At 42.1% G+C, this 20,448-nt stretch overlaps 1 protein-coding gene across 2 annotated transcripts in view; it reads left to right on the top strand.

The window, feature by feature from the left end:
- The window catches only part of DISP2 (dispatched RND transporter family member 2), a 32,687-nt gene extending 12,890 nt beyond the window's left edge, over window positions 1–19,797 (top strand). For both annotated transcript variants that reach the window (XM_048484263.1, XM_048484264.1), the window contains exons 2-8: window positions 4,482–4,934; window positions 6,628–6,657; window positions 9,541–9,664; window positions 10,592–10,704; window positions 11,411–11,529; window positions 14,646–14,743; window positions 15,460–19,797. In XM_048484263.1, the coding sequence (XP_048340220.1) occupies window positions 4,482–4,934; window positions 6,628–6,657; window positions 9,541–9,664; window positions 10,592–10,704; window positions 11,411–11,529; window positions 14,646–14,743; window positions 15,460–18,861 (4,339 nt within the window). In that variant the 3' untranslated portion in view covers window positions 18,862–19,797. The remainder of the gene's footprint in view (window positions 1–4,481; window positions 4,935–6,627; window positions 6,658–9,540; window positions 9,665–10,591; window positions 10,705–11,410; window positions 11,530–14,645; window positions 14,744–15,459) is intronic.
- The last annotated feature ends 651 nt before the right edge of the window (window positions 19,798–20,448 follow it).

Raw genomic sequence — 20,448 nt, 5'->3', positions numbered from 1 at the left:
ATCCAAACATGTTTTTTTCTCTATCACTGTTATGCTCCTGGGGTGTTGTGTGCCCGAATGTGTCTGTATCTGTTCTGTATTCTAAAGTCCCAGAGAGGTATTTTTTGCTTCTTCATTTCCTGTGGTCTTGGCTGCTGAAGCTTGTGCTCGTACCAGGTCTTGCTACAGGGCGAGAGCCGCGTACTTTTTTGCAAAGAGTTCCGAGGTGCACCATTGCTGCTAGCCTATTGTGGCGTTCAAGAATAGCGTCGAAGTTTGGGCTATTTCTTCTTACAACAGCCACAGATGATGTGCGCTCCACAGTTTCATCACACACCCTCTTTGCAGGAGACAGCACTTTGGGTCATTGGTAAGACTTTTTTTCAGACTTCGTGTCTTTATTGCATTTGTCCGTAATGCATGCTCCTGGGCAGCAAAATCGAGGCCTTCCAGTTTCAGTTTCTTTTAGGAGTTCCCCTTCCTGAGCCACTCCCCATGTTTTTCTTGCTGTCAACCCTTCCCTTCAATGCTCTTAAAGAGTACTGCTGCCATGGAGTGGCTTTGTTTAGCTTCACTGCTCCTTTCGTGTTTTAAACTGTTGGACTCTATATGCTCTTTTTGATTCTTTGGCTTTTCAGCATCTCAGCCTTGTAGGATCTTCTTTTCCAATGCTGGCTCTTGACTTTCTTGGATGTATTCTTTTTTCAGGCCTCTTTTCTCTTCCTCTACTGATTTCTTTGATGTGGAGCAGTCCTCTTCCTCCTTCTGACCTTTGCTAGGTAGAAGTCTGTCTACATCACTTCTTGGATGCAGTGCTCGGATTGATGGTCATAATTTCTCTCTTGTTTTTCTGTCCAGGATGTCCAATTCGGCTGCTGTCGAGTTTATTATGCCAGCAGTGCTTAAGCGGTACTACAGGCACCGCCCAAGTATTAATTGCCTTTATTGTATTTCCTCCATTTAGCACTTTGATTTCAAATTTTCTCTTACCCTTCTAAGATATTCCTTCTAATTTAACGCCTTTGACTTCACCACATGCTTGATGTTTGCTTTGCTTGCAGGTATCCCCAATGTTATTTGTAGCGCAATTTCATTTCACTGGTAGCTCTTTATTTCTATGTCATTTGGCATATTCACACACCTTAAGCATGTTGCAAGTTTACCCCTTTATTGAGTTCAAAAGTTTACTTTTGCACCACTTGTCAAGTCCAAAGATCCATTGCAATGTCAGTGCTAAAGACTCCTCACTGTGTTCAATGGTGAACAGCTCAATCTCTGCTTTTGATTTTCCATTAAGAGCTTTAAGGATTCATCCATGTACTAGAAAGTGTGAAATTTTTGGTAGCAGAGGTTTCTGCTGCATGTCTCATATCCTTGACCTGGAACTTTCTTCAGAATTATAGAGAGCGGAATCATAGCAATGATGAAGAGTAGTGGGGACAGGGAGTCTCCCTTGGGAATATTCCCCTTAGGATGTTGATTTCCCCTATTCCTGCTCGGTATTTGTAATATTAATTCTGTTTTCCAAGTGTGCATTGCATTCTTGACCAATTTCTTGATGTTTTCACTGACTCCAATTATCTCCAGGCAATGAAGTATCCAACTGTGTGGCAGTGAATCGAATGCTTTCCTGTAATCAATCCAAGCTACATGCAAGTTGGTTTTCCTTCTTTTGCAATTCTCAAGGATCATTTTATCTATGAGCAGTTGATCTTTTGTTCCCCTACTGTTTCGTTTGTTTCCTTTTTGTTCTGGGGGCAGCAAGTTCTTTCCTTCCAGGTGGTCTTGTATTGCATCAGCTAATATGCCAGTAAAAAGCTTAAAGGTTGTTGGTAGGCAAGTGATTGGCCTGTAATTGCTAGGGATTGCTCCCTTATTATTATTATTATTAATTCGATTTATTAGACTGCCCTACTCCCGAAGGGCTCAGGGCGGTTTACAGGCAACCAGACACAATACATTGCAACTAAAACAATCGAATAATCCCAATTAAAACAATAAATACAATAAAAACAGTAGCAGCAATAACCTTCCATAATTAATAAATTAGGTGGATGACGTCCGGTAAAACCCTGGGAGGGGACTGGCAGATTTTCAGATAAGCCGATGACACATAGGGCAACAGAGAGGGGCGGATTCAGCAGCCAACCTCCCCAAAAGCCCGGTGGAACAGCTCGGTTTTACAGGCCCTGCGGAACTCCCCAAGGTCCCGCAGGGCCCTAACAGCTGGAGGAAGAGCGTTCCACCAGGCAGGAGCCAGGGCTGTAAAAGCCCTGGCCCGGGTGGAGGCTAGCCGCATCATAGAGGGACAAGGGACCACCAGTAAATTCTCCTCTGCCGAACGGAGAGAGCGACTCAGGACATATGGGGTAGGGCAGGTATGAGGGCCCCAGGCCGTATCCAGGTCTGAATCATGCCATGGAAGCTTGCTGGGTGGACTTTGGCCATTCACATACTCTTAGCCTAACCAGCCTCACAAGGGTTTTGTGAAGATAAAATGGAGGGTGGAAGAATGATGCAAGCCTCTTGAGGACCCCGTCGGAGGGAAGATGGGGTTTTACATAAAGAAGGGAAAAAGGAGTGAGAATACAAAGTTTGACTTGGCCAATGAAAACTCAAATAAGCCAGCACGAGCCCTTTATTTTGGGGACTTGGCTGCCAGACTATTTCAGAACAAACCTTTATGCACTTCAGAATGTGCTGTGTTGATTCCTTGTGTTTTCCTGAAATCACAGTGATCTCGTGATTTTAGTTTTTTCTCTAGACAGCTCATGTTGTGTGAATATAAACCAGAGTATCTGCCTGCAGAAATTTACCAATATAATATTGTTTGGATAGGACAAAGGATCTTGACTCATTGTAGTGGGTAAGATATTTAAGAGCCAAGGAGAAAGCTTTCTGTTGAGAGTTAAAGCTGAGGTTTCAGAATATGTTTTCAAACCATTAGAAGACTAATATTTTGGCAAGAAACAGAGTGATTTAGAAGGAAAAGTTTAGTAAACAGGCACATGATTGGTGAACACTGAAAACATACTGGTGTGATTCAGAGCTTTGTATCTCCCAGTCTTATAGCCCAGAATATGATATAAGGGCTCAGGGATCTCCATTCTTACCTGTATCTGATGAAGGGAGCGCTTTGACTATTGAAAGCTTCTACCCTGGAAATGCTGTTGTTCTTAAAGGTGCTACTGGACTTGAAACTTGCTTTTCTACTGCAGACTGACACAGCTACCCATCTGAAACTGTCATATGTTGCTTTGCAAACATAACAGCTGGCCGTTTGCATTTAACATCTTTTTTCACTCTTCTATAAATAAAACACATAGGCTGATTCTGCATGGGCAGCAACAGGTTCATGGCGGCTGCAGGGGCCATCCGGGATCGCTGGGATCCCAGAGGCAGAAGGCAGCACAGTTTGCATGAAAATGCTGTGTTTCTGTGCGAACCATGCAGGTGAGAACACCCCACCCCCCACCCCACACACACCTACCTGCATGGCATGACAGCCGCCTATTAGAATAAGGAAAGGGTTTATGGGGAAAAGTCACAGAATTAGTGATTTTCATTAAACCTGGATTCTGGCCACTAAAACAGGTTAGCAACATTTGGGGGTGAATTCTGTGGGAACTCCCCCCTCCAAACGCATTTTAAAAGGGCCTCAACCCGTTTTAATTGGCCCATGAAGAATCAGCTATGGATTATAAAACAAACTTTCAGCCTAAGTCAAGTCTAGTAGTGCCTTAAAGGCCAACATCATTTGTCCTGAGACAAAAACTGCTGTACCAAAAACACATGATCAGGATCTTGAGAGTCAATGGGCCTTTCCCCACTTACCTTAAGCCCTGCGCTACTTGAGAGTAGTGCGGGGTCCCCCGGCACTCCCCATGACAGGGGCGGCGACAGCACAGCCGCCCCGACGCTGCCGCTGTCGTGCCCCCTCAGCGCACGGCATCCCAGGCGCTCTTCTTAAGGGGACGCTCGAGCACGGGGACGCCCAGGCGCGCGCCTGGGATGCTGCGCGCGCATAGGGGGGATGGAAGAGAGTGGGGAAAGGCCCAATATTCCTGTAATTAGTCAAAGATGACAACTGTTCTAAATTCAACTTCTTTCCACAAACATGTATCATCACTGTTAATTTTCCCATTACTTAGTTTACATGCCTTCTGGCCTGGGTAGCCAAGCTAGCCTGATCTCATCAAATCTCAAAAGCTTAGCAGGGTCGACCTTGGTCAGTATTTGGAAGTTGGACTGAATAGGAAGACCAGGGTCCTGATGCAGAGCCAGGCAATGACAAACCACCTCTGAATGTCTCTTGCCTTGAAAATCCCATGGGATCACCATACATCAGTTGCGATTTGATTGGGGAGGGGGGGAATTTACACGCATGCGTGGATTCACCTGCATGTCCAAAGGATCACTCTCCTGTACTGTAACAATGCCCATATGCTGTCTCTAATCCTAGAAGTTAAGAATTCACATAAACTCTGATTATTTTTTCACAGAGAACAAATAAACCCAGAACCTTGTCAAAACTGTCTTAATGTGCCAGAGATCAGGAAGACAGAGCCAAGCCACAGTGGAGTTCCTTGTGAAAGGAGATGTCCAGTCCATCACTGCCCAATTGATACTTCTCCCAGCTCAGTGAGATACCATCAGCCCTCATCCAGCCATATGCATGCACCAATCTCCACTAGATCCAATGGCCAGGTGCCGTCTGGCTCCCAGGACTCTTTTCAGTCTCATCTCTATTATCACTGCAACCAGCAAGAAACCCAAAGCAGTTATGCCTTGCCCCATCTGCCTGGGCATGGGGAGAGAGCTATGTTGTGCTCCCATCATTCCAGTGGACATTTGTCATCCTCCCCTCAACATGAGACCACTGAAAGCAGATGGGAACAATGGCCACAGGACCAGCAGCACTCACGGCCGGTGCAACACCACATTGTAACAGTGAGGTAAGGTGTAACCTGCACAGCACATTGAAATATCTCCTTGGACTTCTGTAAGTTCACAAAAGAATAATATGAAGCATTTCTTCTGTTTTGTGGAACAATACTTCTCATCTCATGATTTTTGTGTGTGTATATCTAAGATGTTTTACATGTGCAGTTGTAAAATCCTTGTAGATCTGATCTGAATTTATTCATTCATCAGGGAACCAGGAATTGGATATGGTGCCCTATCTGGTTTGCTTTTTAATGGCAAATATGAATTTGCAACCACATATTGTATGAAAGACATGTATGTGGACCAGATGGGTTTACAAACTTCTTTTTTTAGTAGTCTTCTCCTTCACACCTTCTTCACAGGTACATATCTAAGAACAACAGATACCCACCTTTCACAACCATGAAACTATCATGGCTGAAATATAAATCCACACATCTGTCTAGGAAGAGAAGGAATGCAATTTTATCAGTTCTTTTTGCAGCTTGACCTGTTATGAGTTTTCTCTCCATGGAGAAATTCTCAGATAAATTCCTCTACACTGAATGTGTTTGCAGCCATTCTAATTGATATTCTCCTTATTTGAAGTTTCTTTTTATAACACTTCCAATTTTGGATACTGCTGCACTTAGGTGTTTAAAAATACACACAAGCAATGAATTTAGAAAACTGATATACAGCATTGTTGAGTTAGAATTCATCAGCAAAAATTTAAGGGCACCCTCCAGTACCTCCTCACTTGCTTTTCTCTCCTTCCATGGGCTGTGCAAGAAATACCATTTCCATTGACCACGCTTCTCCTTCATTTATGCAGAAAGTGCAGTTGGTGTGCTGTATTCACTTGGCACAATATGACTTGTGGTCCCCATGATTTTAAAAGTTATCCTCAGATTAGGATTTCAAAACCCAAATCTGATTATTTGCAATTCAGTCAAATCTGAATTCTCAAACATTGCTGAGTTCTGAATTTGTACGAGATTTCATTTCTTCTCTAACACTGAAGGCCACATTATATACTTCATGGCAAGAGTGCTGCTGTGTAGATCCCTTGACCTCTTTGCTCATGCCCGTCTTGTTCCTGAGGCATTGTATCTCTATGGCACCATGCACTCATTCATCTTTATAACAACCTTATACTTTACCTGATCTATATGTAAGTAAGAGCAATTGATTTGATATAATGTGATATCTAGTAAGTTGTTATGAGTGGAAGTATTTAAAGTACAACCTTCAGGGACTCCTTAATGTCCTGGTAAGAAGACTGTTGACTTCCAAAGTCAAGGCTCTGGACTAGCACTAGAAATTGCATTACTTATCTCCATTGGAAGTCTCAGTAGATTAGTCTATGAATCTCCAAATCTGTTAAAAGAAATCCACATCACCATATACAGTTACTACCAAAATGAGCCCCCAATTGTCAAATGAAGAAAAAAATACAAGGGGAAAACTCCATTTAGCTGAATTAAAGAACAGCTCAGCTGAAAGTTCAGTCAACCTATTCATTACTAGCTCACAGCAAGTTAAGAAGGTAGTCAAGCCAACAGTCCCCAGGTAACCAGCTAGCTAGAGTTCTTTGGCTGGTGCTGGGTTATGTTGCTTTGACTTTGGGTTTTGCCTGCCCAGAAGGGTTAACACTCTCATTAACAGAGAACTTCACTTGGCATGAAACTAATAAGCACATAAATATCTTTCTTTCTGCAGACATGACAAAGCATTCCGGGTGCCAAAGAGGTAGGTGAATATAAATCACTTCCTTTCTTTCTAGCCTATTACCATTTTTCCTCTTCATACTCCTATTAGGAAGGAGACAATGTATTATTCTTGGAGATTTTGGAGGGGAAATGAGCTTTAAATAGCAGGATCAACTGGCCAAAACATACAGGATGTTCATATGATGTAACTGTATAAAATTCAAATGTCCTGAAGTAAACACAGAGACCAGTAGCAGTAAATGGTGATAAGGTAATTTCTCTACACAAAACCTGCTATATCTGGATCTGATGAAGTGAGTTCCAGTACACAAAAGTATACACTTGAATAAACACTTGTTAGTTTGTAACATGCCCTTAAATTCCTGTTCATTTTTTCTAGATAGTAATTTTTTTTTTGCTTGGTCAGCTGCTGTTCTTTTGATGGAGTTAAGGTGTTGAGAACTTCCTCATGCATGAGGTATTGAATATAAGAAATGAAAAAGAACCCTAAAAGACACCATTAAATGTAAAGTGGTGATTTACCATTTTGCATATCTCTCTCTCTCTCTCTCTCTCTCTCTCTCTCTCTCTCTCTCTCTCTCTCTCTCTCTCTCTATATATATATATATATATATATATATATATATAGAGAGAGAGAGAGAGAGAGAGAGAGAGAGAGAGAGAGAGAGAGAGAGAGAGAGAGAGAGGACCCCCTGAACCAAACTGCACCAAACTTGGGGGGTGCCATCATCTCCAGATGATACCCTGAAATTTTGGTGCCGATACATCCAAAAATGCACCCCCTGCAGGAACATCCTAGAAATTTGCCCAAGAATCTTTGCTCTGCATTGAGTTTTCTGCATTGCTGTCAATGGGGGTTGCAGGCTGTGGGGGGCACATTTCTGAAGGCAAAGTCTCAAAACTTTCAGGGTCTCATCAGGATACTTCCCTAATGATACCCCCCAAGTTTGGTGCAGTTTGGTTCAGGGGGGCCAAAGTTATGGACCCTCAAAACTGTAGCCCCCATCTCCTATTAACTCCCATTGGAAACAATAGGGATAGGGGCACCCCTTTGAGAGTCAATAACTTTGGACTCCCTGAACCAAACCTCACCAAACCTGGGGGGTAGCATAAGGACAGTCTCCTGATGATACACTGAAATTTTGGTGCCGCTAGCCTAAACACTGCGCCCCCAGCAGGCCAAAAATGGAAAACCACTAAAATACCCAAAAACGAACCCAGCATTTTGATGCCCCCCACAAGGTGATGCCCTGGGCAGCTGCTGGACTTAGCTGCCCACCTATATATATATACTATATATATAAACTCAGTATATATATAAAAACTCAGAGAGAGAGAGAGAGAGAGAGAGAGAGAGAGAGAGAGAGAGAGAGCAAATTACAATGGTTCATAGAAAGCAACAGAAAGACTCTAATGTGTATCACATGTATACTATACAAACATGCTGAGCCAACTGTCATTTCCTCTCACATTTCAGATCCATGTGATGCAAAAGAAGTTGTGTGTATGTTATAGGGAAGAAGCAGCTCTATGCTAAACTTTTGCACATATCTACTGTGCTGTGCATGAAAAGACCTAGAACTAACACTAGTAGTGGTATTCCAATCAGGTGGACAGAGCTCTATCTTGCAAAACTTGGATCCCATTCTGCTGACCATGCTGGGCTGAACTTCCTTGCTGATTATGTGAGATCAGGGTTTTTGACTTTAGTTCTGTATGCTTCAGCTACTTCAGCTACCCAGTCATGATGTTTATTTACTTCACTTCAAGATCCACTGCCGATAGGGTTGCCAGGGCAACCAGTGGGGGACAGGGGATTTGGGAGGGGGGTAACTTACCAGTGTCACACTGAGCTCTAGCCCCCATTTCATCAGCAAAACATTGATGTCAAAAATGTGGGGACTCATTGGGAGAAGCCATTTTAAATGCAGCTTTTGCTCAAATACCTGTGCATTCCCACATCATTGACAACATGATAATATCACTTCTGGTGAGTGCCAGAAGTGAAATCAACATGTCACCAATGACATGGGGGCTAAGCCTCAGTGAGATACTGGTAATATGCCCACTGGCCAGCTGAACAGTACCAGGGGGGAGGAGGCCTAAGGTGTGGGATCCCCCGCTCCTGGCAGGGATATGGCAACCCTAACTGCCAAGCTGTCTGCCTTTAAGATACATCATATGAATGCTGAAAGGGAAAGTCAGCTAAAAACAGGTGCTATAGTGGTCATTAAGAATCATTGGTTACTTCATTAAATCAACCTCCTTGATATAATACTGACTTAATATTCAGTATTAACAATTCAGTATTAACAATTCAGGTGGGAATTGAATAATTGAATTAAAAAGTTGGAAGGGGCCTAAAGATCATTCAGTCCAACCCCCTGAGCCATGCCTGCCTCATGTCCCCAGGCCTGACATGCCCCGAATCTCATCATTTTGGGTTTTTCATCCACTTTCCAAATGCCTCCTTACTATCACATGTCCCTCAGGCATCTCCATTCTCCTCCAACACTAACACTGTATGTTCCCGGCATATATGGAAGTTTTCCCCATCGGAGCCATTTTGTTATGGCAGCCACAAACAATTCTCCAAAATTCCAAAAGTCCCCACAGGTTCAACAAGTATGCTGACTTCTGGCCTAGAATATAACAGAACTTCACAGTTACTACTCCTATACAAAGGCCCAGGACTGTTGTTTACAAGGACAAGGACGGGCAGACCTATCATGGAGTCTTGTATGCCGATTCAGTTGAAAAGAACAATACTATCCTTTTCAAGGAAATTTTAACTGATAACGTCAAAGGAAAAAAGTCCCAATTCTGCTTCATTTGTTTTTTTCAAGCAAAAAGGTTAAATCAGTGCTTTCCCTCCATTCCCCCTCCCCCATCCTTGTTGCAGTTTTTCTCAAGTGATTGCTGAGTGGCCAGTTGCCGTCTTGCTTCTCTGTTCGGTGACAGTGTTGATCTGTACTTTGGTGGGCCTGTTGGTGGAAAATTTGCCTGATTTTTCTGAGCCCTTAATGGTGAGTTCATGCAGATGATGTGGATCTATCTTTGTTAGTTGGAAGTAGTGGTGATGGTGAGTTTTGAAACTGGAGAGGCTCAGAAATGCACACAGTTTACAAGTAACATGATTTCAGTGATCTGAGCCCAAGCCCTTTTGGATTTTAGCTTGGCTCATGAATAAGTCTGCCCATTCTAAGCTGTCCTACTACCCACTTTTTACCAAACACACCTTCTAGCAATAGCAGCAGAAGGGTACAACAAGAGGACTGTCTCTTGAGTCATTATTAGTTTCTTGTGGAAAGATTCCCATAATCTGTAGTTTGTCAGAACTTCTGAACCTTAATTAAGAACCCAGAATTCCCATCAAAATCATGTCCTGGGAAATTCTACTAGTAAGGCCCAGCAAGCAGCAAGCATTTGCCTTTCCCTCATCACTGTTGCTGGAAGTGTTAAGGGAAGAGCAGGCCTTCTTAAAAAAAAAAGTCCACTACAGGAAAGGCTTGAGGCAGTTAGCCACTGACAGAAGCATTTGGACTCAACCTTTCAGAATAAGACCAAGCTGTCTCCAAAAATGTTAAAGCTCAGAAAAAGTGAGCATGACCTGAATCAAGATGGGGGACTTCACCTGTTTCTATCACATGACATGGTTTACAAAATGGAGGAGGCTTGCTCAGCTATATTTCAGTGTTGTCCTAGTATCATCCATTTAATTACCCTGTATTATTTGGAACTTAGACGAGACCCAGTTGGCTAATTTAGGATTAATTCTTCTCATGCTATCTATCTCATGGTCAGCTGTTTGGATCTTAAACCTGTACATGTTTGAGAAACTGAACTGATTTGAAAAGGCACTACATTTCTGCTGGGCCTAAGGAGATGCACTAAGATAAACAACATAATCATGTTTAAAATCTGAAAAACTTTTTGTGTGTGTGTATAAATAGGGATTTGAACCACGAGACACTGACATAGGCAGAAAGCTCACAGTCTGGAGGAACATGAAAAGCCAGACAGGCAATGAAAAGACTCTGTCACTATTTCCCTACACTGATAACAGGTATGATGGATTTTTTGTTTGTTTAGATCCCGAATCTCAGACTCCTACAATGAGATTGTTTTGTTATACAGATAATCGTCCCAAAGACAGTTCAGTGGAGTCCAGTGTAATATTTCACAAAACTGCAGCGATGCAACCAAATCTAGCTGTCTAACATAGGAAAATTATCATAAACAATATAAGTGATTTAGACCATTTATTATGGCACCATTAATGCAGATAGAAATTAACACAGACAAAGCACTCCCAACAACAACCTAGGTCCCTGCTTCAAAGGAATTAGTACCTAAATTTTGAATGTGTGGGATCAAACAGCAGGAAGAAAGGTAAGAATGAGATAGGAACAACAAATAAAGCAATTTTATTAATGTACTGCATTTATACCTTTCTGCCCTATGAAGACCCGAAGCAGTTTACATTGTTTTCCTGGCTTCCACTTTTTCTTCACAACAATCCTATAAGATAAATTAAGCTAAGAGAGACTGTCGGCCCCAATGTCACCCAGTGAGCTTCCATGGCAGAGTGGGGATTTGAACATGAGTCTCTCACATCCTAATCCGACACTCTAATAATCATACCACAATGGAAATGGGTAGAAGAAACCCATCCCTTCTACCTCTGCATTGGCTAATGACTGCACTCAGCTGAACTGCACAAAGATACACAAATTACAAGTTTCATAAAGGACAATGTTTTCTTTTGTTAGCTATGGGGACGTGAATGTGAACAGAGGACAGAGGTTCGTGCAATTTGAACGAGAAGCCAGAATAAGGAGGATGGTGGAGCCAGACTATGAAAAGGAGGGTTTCTTTTGTGGGCCTCCAGGTAAGTGATATATCAGATTAGATTTCTAAAACATCATAAGAACAGAATGAGGAAAGTTTGCTTAAAACATTGTGGCTACAAAAAGCTTCAAAGATGCATCCCCATATACTCTCACCTAACACTTTCTTCAGTTGGCATTATAGAGAGATAGAGGTATCATTTCCCATTTTAGAAATAGGAACTCTTAGAAATATGAGGCTGTACAATTGATTGAAATGAGATGGGACAGTGAGTAGTTGGACTTGAAAATACTCTACCACCAAAAACCAGTTTATGCAACCCAGATTCAAACTAGATCAATGTTTAAAATCAACCCATTACAACAGGCCAGAGATGGTTGCATCAATACCATTTGAAGCATTTGAAGCAGAGTTACAGCCATATAAGGCCACTGAAATCCATGTGCTCAGAAGGATATAACTAGTTAGAATGGCACTGCTTATTGGTTACATTTTAATCCTGTCCTTGCTCAGGGCAGCAAACACATTTTATCTTCTCAACAACCTGTCCTGTAGGTTAGGTTGAAAACAAGACTGGCCCACGGCCACTCAAACAGGGATTTGAATCCAGGCCTCTTGAGTGTTCGTCTGCTGCACAGCTACTATGCAACACTGATTTATCTCAGCTGTGTACCTAACAGCCAGATTACAAAACAATAGTGGTCTACAATATTCCACAAACTACTGGCAGGCAAGGTTGTTTCCTCATTATATAGGGGAGTGACGGTGTGTTAATTTAATCCAAGTTAACAACCAAAAAGGAACTATCCTGGTTGTGAAAGACCCAGAATGACCTGTGTGTATTAACTCCATACCCATTAACTCAACACTGTTAGATTTTTCACAGGCAGTTCTTGGGTGTTGTCTTGCTACTTTAAATAGTTCATTTCCATGGGAGTTGGGGATGAGTTGGCTTCTTCCATTCTCAGAAATGTTATCAGTGTTTTAATATTTTGTTCTTGGTTGAAAAGAAAACTTCCATCTCCTCCCCTCCATACTTGCTTCAGTAATGGCTTGTTACATGCTTTGGACACCACTTTAGTAGGATCAAAATGGCTTTTTAGGTTTTTTTTAATTTTCACACTGAGGGTCTATTACTTGAGCAATTGAAAGGTTGCATGGATAGAAGGAGATATTGGGGGAGGAAAAATGGAGGGTTGGCACAGCCATTTCACAACAGGAGAATCCAGTGGTGTAGCACCCACAGGGCGGGGAGACACGATGGCCTGGGTAGAGCCACAGCAGAGGCATGGCAAGGCCATGGAGGAGGTGTGGAGGGGACATTCCGGAGCAGGGCGGGCAGTGCCGCAGCAGGTCCCAGGTCCAGTTTCCCTTTGCTCCGCCTCTGGGAGAATCTCATTTAAATTTAAAATGTGGGGAAAATCCACTGCAAAGCAAACTATGAGGTGAGAATTGCATGCATAAATGACTATAGATTAGTTTCCTAATCTAGCCCAATTAACTAGGATGGAGGCATGTACAGGACCTACATCTTGTCCTTATGGTTGCAAGATGGAGAAAAGGCATGCATGTGAGTGGGAGTGTGAAAAGAAGGAAAGAAGTTCCCAGAAAATAGCAATCTACACATCAAGGGGATAGTGTCAGAGCAGTACAGAAAGGATGGCCAGTGCCTTAACTCTCTATCTCTCCAATTGTCTGGTGAAGTCCCCCTCTGAAGTGTGAGGTTAAAAGGCAGTGCAAAGTTCTTCACTTCAGCAGACATTTTGCTGGAGGTACTTAATTTCTCAGTGTTTCTGTTGTTACTTCCTCTGATTGGCAGCAAAAGATTCTATAGAAATTCCACTGAAATGGGGGGTGTGTGTTCTTCCACATAATCTAACTGCCAATTGCACTCCTCTCTTGCATGTATTAACAGTGGTTTTTGAAATGGTCCACAATAGGCTCTTGATAAATTCAGTGGACCATGACAGCTTTCATTTAGAAGCTTTGGAGAATCACTTCACCTTTTCCTTCTGAGAGATGCTCTATTTGATACATTATCGGTTGTACTTTAATAGTGATGACGCATGCACGCACACATTATAATGTTTCATTGTGGCTATTATGCAAAGTGCTCTTTTGACATATCCCAGCAATCAGAATGAGCATGGAAACTCTATGCATTAGGAAGGACTCAATAGTCATTAGCACTCAACATGGCAACAGAGGAAGGGGTGGATGGTCAACAGAAGAAACAGCCAAGATAACCTAACATGAAGACTGGCACAAATAGCATTCACTGAATTTTATCAGCCTTGAGCCTGATTTTATTAACGGAATAAAAGCAGTTAATTTTAATAGTAATATTTTAAAATTAATTGACCTGAACAACTAAGCTATACTGTAAGTTAGAGCAAAAAAGATGTGTTGCATAATTGCATTGACAGGGCAACTGAATTCAAGGGAGTTACCTGTCCCATCATAATTTTCATCTCTCCCCTGCCTAGAGCAAGGAATATACTTCATTCAAAAAATAAGAACTAATCACGATAATTCTAATGAGGGAGGCAGGAAGGAGGTCTCTCACACACACATACCACGCATTATAGTCAGATACTACAGCTCAGTCAGGCAGTTATATCCTTCTGAATCCATGGGTTTAGAAGAGTTTACTCTGCTTCAGGTGGTACTGATAGGCCTCTAAGGGGGAAGACAGCCAGACCACATTCCATTTTCCAGATGTGTCACTTTTGTTGAAGACTGTTCTCTTTATTGAAAATGTCCAACCATTCTTCCAGCCCTTATTGTTCAGAGAGTGGTCTTGTTTGGTTTGGGCCTTTTTGCTTTCCAGCACCACAGAACTATTATTTTCACTATCAGGGCTATGCGAACCCTTCTCTCTTCCTCCCTCTGGTGAACAGCCCAGACAAATTTGGGTGACTGCAACTAGTTGCTAGCTATCATATTTATTTATCCAGTGATCAGTTCTCAAAAGGATGCATTGTGTTGGTTACTTTGGTTTTACATGGCTTTCTTTTTGTACCTCAAAGGGTACAAAATGAAGGACAAAATAGACAATCTCTAGAGCTCTTTTTTCACCTTCAGGATTATTCCAAACAGTTTGTCGGATTTCCCTGCTCTTCTTTAACTATATGTACATTGTTATTCTGCCTATAGGGAAGAGTTATTCTCAACTGGTATTTATGTCCACAACTGCTGGGAGCTTATGGAACTTGCAAGCAATAAAGTCTATGTGTCAAATAGAACAAGACAAGGTTGGTAGTGCTTGAGGGAATCCGCACACATTTACTTCCCTGGTTGTTTTCATTTCAAGCTGACACTTTTAAGTAACATAAATTCTCTATATTGTTTTATGGACACATAAACACATTAGGATTCTGCATCTTGCACCAATGTGACATACTTTACTGATGCCCAAAGGAAGCACATGATTTATTGGCTATCAGAAGGGCATGTTGGAAGAAACTACAATTGGAAAGAGGGAATATAATAACCTGCTTGTAACAATACCATTAAAGAGCCAAAAAACGAATGCCTCCCAAGCTGATGTGGCAAGATATTTCATAGCTTCATAAGAGGAAACGAGGTTCAATGAATTAGACAAAATTTTAATTTGAAAATGTCTCTGGCCCAATAGTGCTTCCAGTCACAAAGAACTACAATTGGTGAGATCTTTTTTGTAGTCCATGAACATCTGGAGAGCCGCAGGTTGCAGACCCCTGTTCTAGAGACTGGATTCTGTCCCCGGGGCTTCCACTTGCCAGCCCCAACATTATTCTATTGCATTTTAACAAAGGAAAGGATCATCTTATCACTATATATACACACACATATAATGAGCCCACTGCCGAAAGATACCAATAACAGTAATAGAATAAAACAGATGGCTACGAAATCCTTGGGCGGGTCTAATTAATTCTTCTTTTCTTTTCTTTTCTTTTCTGTTTTTTTTTTTTGGTCTGTTTTCTAGATCCGTTCTCATGCTCAGTTTGGGAATCTCTGCCAACGTTCTGAATCCAATGAGTGCTGTCCCAGTTGGTCTCTTGGAAACTATATTGCTGTCTTGTACAACCGGTCTTCTTGCTTAGAGATTACCGAAGCCGATGTGACCCAGACCCTCGCCCTCCTTCGTTTCTGCGCTCCTGACTATCACAAAGGTGTCCTCGTTCCTTCTTGCATTGGTCCGAAGTCAGACAAAGAGAAACATGTGCAGTGTTCCAAAGTCCCAGAGAAATGCACTCGCTTCCCTGCTGTTTACCAACTTCTTCATTTCTTAGTTGACAGAGATTTTCTCAGCCCGCAGACAGTGGGATACCAAGTGCCAACCCTGAAATACAGCTTGCTGTTTCTGCCTACCATTAAGGGAGACTCTATGATGGGTATCTACCTGAACAACCTTGAGTCGTGGGACTTGTTTGATAATTACACATCCATCACTGGAATGGATTTAGGCCTTAAACAGAAATTATTCCAGCACTACCTTTTAGTAGATACAGTGTATCCAGTCCTGGCAATTCTGGCCATATTTCTAAGCATGTTCTTTTACTTACGCTCAATCTTTATTACTTTGATCATCTTAATGATAGTCTTTGGTACCTTGATGATTTCCTATTTCTTGTACAAGGTGGCCTTCAGATTTGCCTACTTCCCTTTTGTAAACCTAACCACAGTTTTCATCCTCAGTAGTATCTGTGCCAACCACAGCTTTGTCTTCTTTGATCTCTGGAACCTTAGCAAGAACCAAAACCCATCTGCTGGGCTTCTGCAGTGGGTAAGAGTCACCATGCATCACTTTGGCTATCTCATGATGGTTTCTTGCTTGACAACTGGTGCTGCTTTCTACACTAGCTATATGAGCAACATCATTGCCATCCGCTGCTTTGCCATCTACATGGGCACTTCTGTCTTGGTGAACTTAATATTCATGTTGACATGGCTTCCTTCATCAGTTGTGCTGTATGAACGTTACATAGCAAGGAACTGCATTTACAAACCAGAAGATTATTGGGATAACGGCGGGCATAAGAGTGTTATTCTCTCTTTCCATCACATCTTCAGGAGACTCCAGAATACCTGGGGTGAAACCTCCAAGCTATTATTTGAGAAAGTGCTTCTTTGTGGGGTCATAAAATTTCGTTATATCTGGATCTGCTGGTTTGCTGCCTTGGCTGTAGGTGGGGCTTACATTTCTTGTCTCAACCCTAGACTGAAACTCCCCACTCTTGAGATGTCATCTGTACAGGTATTCAGGTTGAGTCACCCATTTGAGAGGTATGACGCTGAATACTGCAATGAGTTCATGTTTGAAAGACTGGAACGAGGAGAAGACCTACACATGCCCATCACTATTGTATGGGGCATACTCCCTATAGACAACGGGGATCATTTTAATCCCAAGAGCAATGGCACTCTGGTGATGGATGCAACATTTGCAGTCAACAGTCCCGAAGCACAAAGGTGGCTGTTGGACTTTTGCCAAAAAGTGAAAAATCAGACTTTCTACTATTCTGACCCAGAGCAAAAGCCCACAGTTTGTTTCATTGAGGAATTTCACCGGTGGATGGACAGCCGCCAGTGCTCTAAGCAGGATCATAGCTTCAACTTCTGCTGTAATCACTTCTTCCCATTTGAAAGAGAAGTCTTCCTTCATTGTATCAAGATGATGATAATGGAACAAAACAGAAATGAGGATGAACCTCATGACCTAGGTCTCAGATTTGATGAACAGGGAAATCTAGTTGCTTTGGTGCTGCAGTTTCAAACTATTTACCACTATAGCTTTAACTACAGCAAAGCCAAACATTTCTATGATGAAATTGGCCTCTGGGTAAGAGAGGAGATGAAGACAGCCCCTACAGAGCTTCAGAACGGCTGGTTCACTAGTAAACTGGAACTTTATAACCTCCAGCACAGTGTTGACACAGAGACAATGGTCGTGATAGGTTTGTCAATAGCTGTCTCTTTTGCAGTTCTGTTGCTCACCACTTGGAATGTCCTTCTTAGCATCTTCTCCATTATAACTATCACAGGAACTGTTTTGGTAACTGTTGGGCTTTTGGTCCTTCTGGAATGGCAGCTCAGTGCAATGGAGTCCCTCTTTGTTTTGGCAGCAGTGGGTCTTTCTATAGACTTCCCAGTGAACTACTGCATTTCCTACCACTTGTGTCCTCATTCAGATCGCCTGAATCGTGTGGCCTTCTCCCTGAAACAGATGAGCTGTGCCACCGTCATAGGGGCCTCTGCTTTGTTTTCTGCAGGTGTCATCATGTTGCCTGCCACCGTGCTGGCATATAGGAAGCTGGGCATTTTCCTGATGATGATCAAGTGTGTTAGCTGTGGATTTGCAAGCTTCTTCTTCCAATCTCTGTGCTGCTTCTTTGGACCAGAGAAAAACTGTGGTCAGATCCTTTGGCCATGTGCTCATGCTCTCAAGGACTATTCAGATGACTCCAGTTCCAATAGAACGTTTGCCTGTGGGGTAAATGAGAAGCAGGACCGACTCCAAAAAGGTAAAGAATCCAACAGCGCCAACGAACAGTATGAGCTCCAACCACTGGCCAGGAAGCTTAGCGACAGCTTTGATAATAGCACATCCACAAGCAAGTTATCCAACCGGCCCTCAGTCCTGTCTGATGACATCCAGCTCCAAGACAGCAGGGACCCTAGAATGCAAATCCACCCTTCCTTTGAAAGGGACAGACAGAAGCTAGAGCAGAAAGGAGGACACCATGTAGCTTTCTGTCAATGTCCTGCCTTGCAAACATCTTCTCCTTACAAACCTGGTAGTAACTCAGGAATTGAATCAAAAAGTCATAGAAATGGTCTGTGCAGGGACTGCAGATGTCAAAAGTACATCCCAAAGATGTGGGATCATCTTCAGTCAACCAGCACAATAGATGATGAACTTCTCAATAAATCTCACTGTTCAAGCAACACTGATCAACACAAATCCGATTATACCTCAGAAAACAGTGATTTGCCAGAAGCTGAAATGTATGAACTTCACAGATGCCTTTGTTCTACTGGTAGCTCTGTCAGTGTTCGGAACGTCTCCAGCGAGACCACCCTCAGTGACTTGGAACCAAGCATACAACTTGTGGAGTCAGCTAGTTCTTGTCCGAGTCACTTAGACATCTCCGATTCTTGCTGTTCGAACCAGAGAGGTCAACTGAATGGAAAAAGAGACACCTTGAAGCTGGATCTGAGAGAGACTGTCTTTAATGCACCTGCACTGGTATCTCAGCAAAACAGCTGTTTGAGGAAAACCCGGTTTGGAATAGGGGAAGAGGGTCCAGTTGTTTTGCCTAACAGCAAACCAGATATGCCTGATGTTTGGATCAAACGCTCCGGTGTGCAAAATCTGGGACACTGAAGCTGAAACTTGAGATGAAACAAATGGTGTTTTGGAGCAAGGAAAACAAATACTGCTTTTTGTGCAGGGAAAGCTGTCCTCATTCCCTTCCCTGAACTGAGAACAAACAGTATTGTCACAACAGTGAAAACAGCACGTTTTTACAAAGCCAGCAAATCTGATGAGGATTAGAAATTATGCAGCCCAAGGTGTTTGACCTCCCAGGAGTCCGTGCCATATTCTCAATTATACTGTAGGATTATTAAGCAAGGGTTAGTTGTCTCCCTTGTGCAATTTGTTTTCCTGACGAGTCAATGGAGAGACATAATGATTGGGAGAATAAATGATGACTTGTGATAGATATTTAATAACAATTGGTGTGGTGAGTCACTATGCTACTAACAGACTGAACGTACTCGATGACACAAGAAGTGTATTTAAATTTAATCAAATCAGTTTTTACTGTCCTTCATGCAATTTCCTTCAGGGAATCATATTGAAAAGGGTTTTTTAAAAAGAGCTTGGACACCTCAGAGCTAAGAGGACTTCTTAGCGGTCTTTCAAAATGATGCTGCCGTCCTGCTCACCAATGAAACTGATCTCCAGATCAAAAGTGAACCTAGATTTAGAGACAGGCTATTTCTTACTTTTGTCATTGTCTGTGTGGTTAACGTTCAGTGTAAATTTTTTCTTTTCTGGGAAGGACATCACTGTCACTCTTTGACATGGGTAGCTCATTTATCACTTCAGCCATTAGCTTTCACAGAACTTGTTTAATTCAATGCCGTACGTAGTGGTTGTTTTTTAAAGTTTGCATATTTACCGAACACTGCAATTTACTCATCCCCTCTATCAGCAATATTTCATCACCCCTCCCCTTCCATACACTGTTTTTACCTCTTCCTGTTAAACTGTTAATCCCAAAATAACAAATAAACACAACGTTGGATAAACTGGTCTAATGCTTTCTGTAGCTATGATGGATACAGTTATTTACCTTTTTTATTAACTGAGTCAACTCCACAGACCTGGGATACCTATGTGCTTTCAAGCTTTCTCATCTCTTCATCTCCAAGAAAATACTCCAAGAAAATTCAGTTTTCTTTCTAAGGATGCATGGATATCGTCACAACATTCCTTTCTAAAGTCTTGTAAAATAGTCCAGGACCATGTAACATCTTTGGCAGTTGAATCAAAAAATCAAGGGAGAAAAGATTCTCTTTGCACTATAAAATTAATCCACATCCTGCACAACTCTGTTTGCTTACACTGCTTACTATTCTGGAAGTTTGCTAGGAGCATAATCATTAAGCATATTCCTTAATGTCATCTTTACCATTAAATTCAGATTAAGGGTGTACAGCACACAACCAACAACATAATTTTGCAATAAAACCAGGTGAATTTGAGCTAATTTTAATTCTAGCCGTCACTTCAGTTGGAGAGGAAACTGGAAGCAGAACACTAAAGTGCACGACTGTCACTGAAAAAGAGCAAGTGGGGGTAAAATCACACATACCTTCTTCCAATTTGAATGTGTCATTCAAAATAAATGTTCACATGATAAAAGGACCCTTGATATCTGCAGCATAAAGCCCTACATCATTC

This window comes from Sphaerodactylus townsendi, linkage group LG02 (assembly GCF_021028975.2).
Source record: "Sphaerodactylus townsendi isolate TG3544 linkage group LG02, MPM_Stown_v2.3, whole genome shotgun sequence".
Lineage (NCBI taxonomy): Eukaryota > Metazoa > Chordata > Lepidosauria > Squamata > Sphaerodactylidae > Sphaerodactylus > Sphaerodactylus townsendi.
The sequence above is the reverse complement of the archived record's forward strand: the minus strand, read 5'-3'. Positions and strand labels throughout refer to the sequence as shown.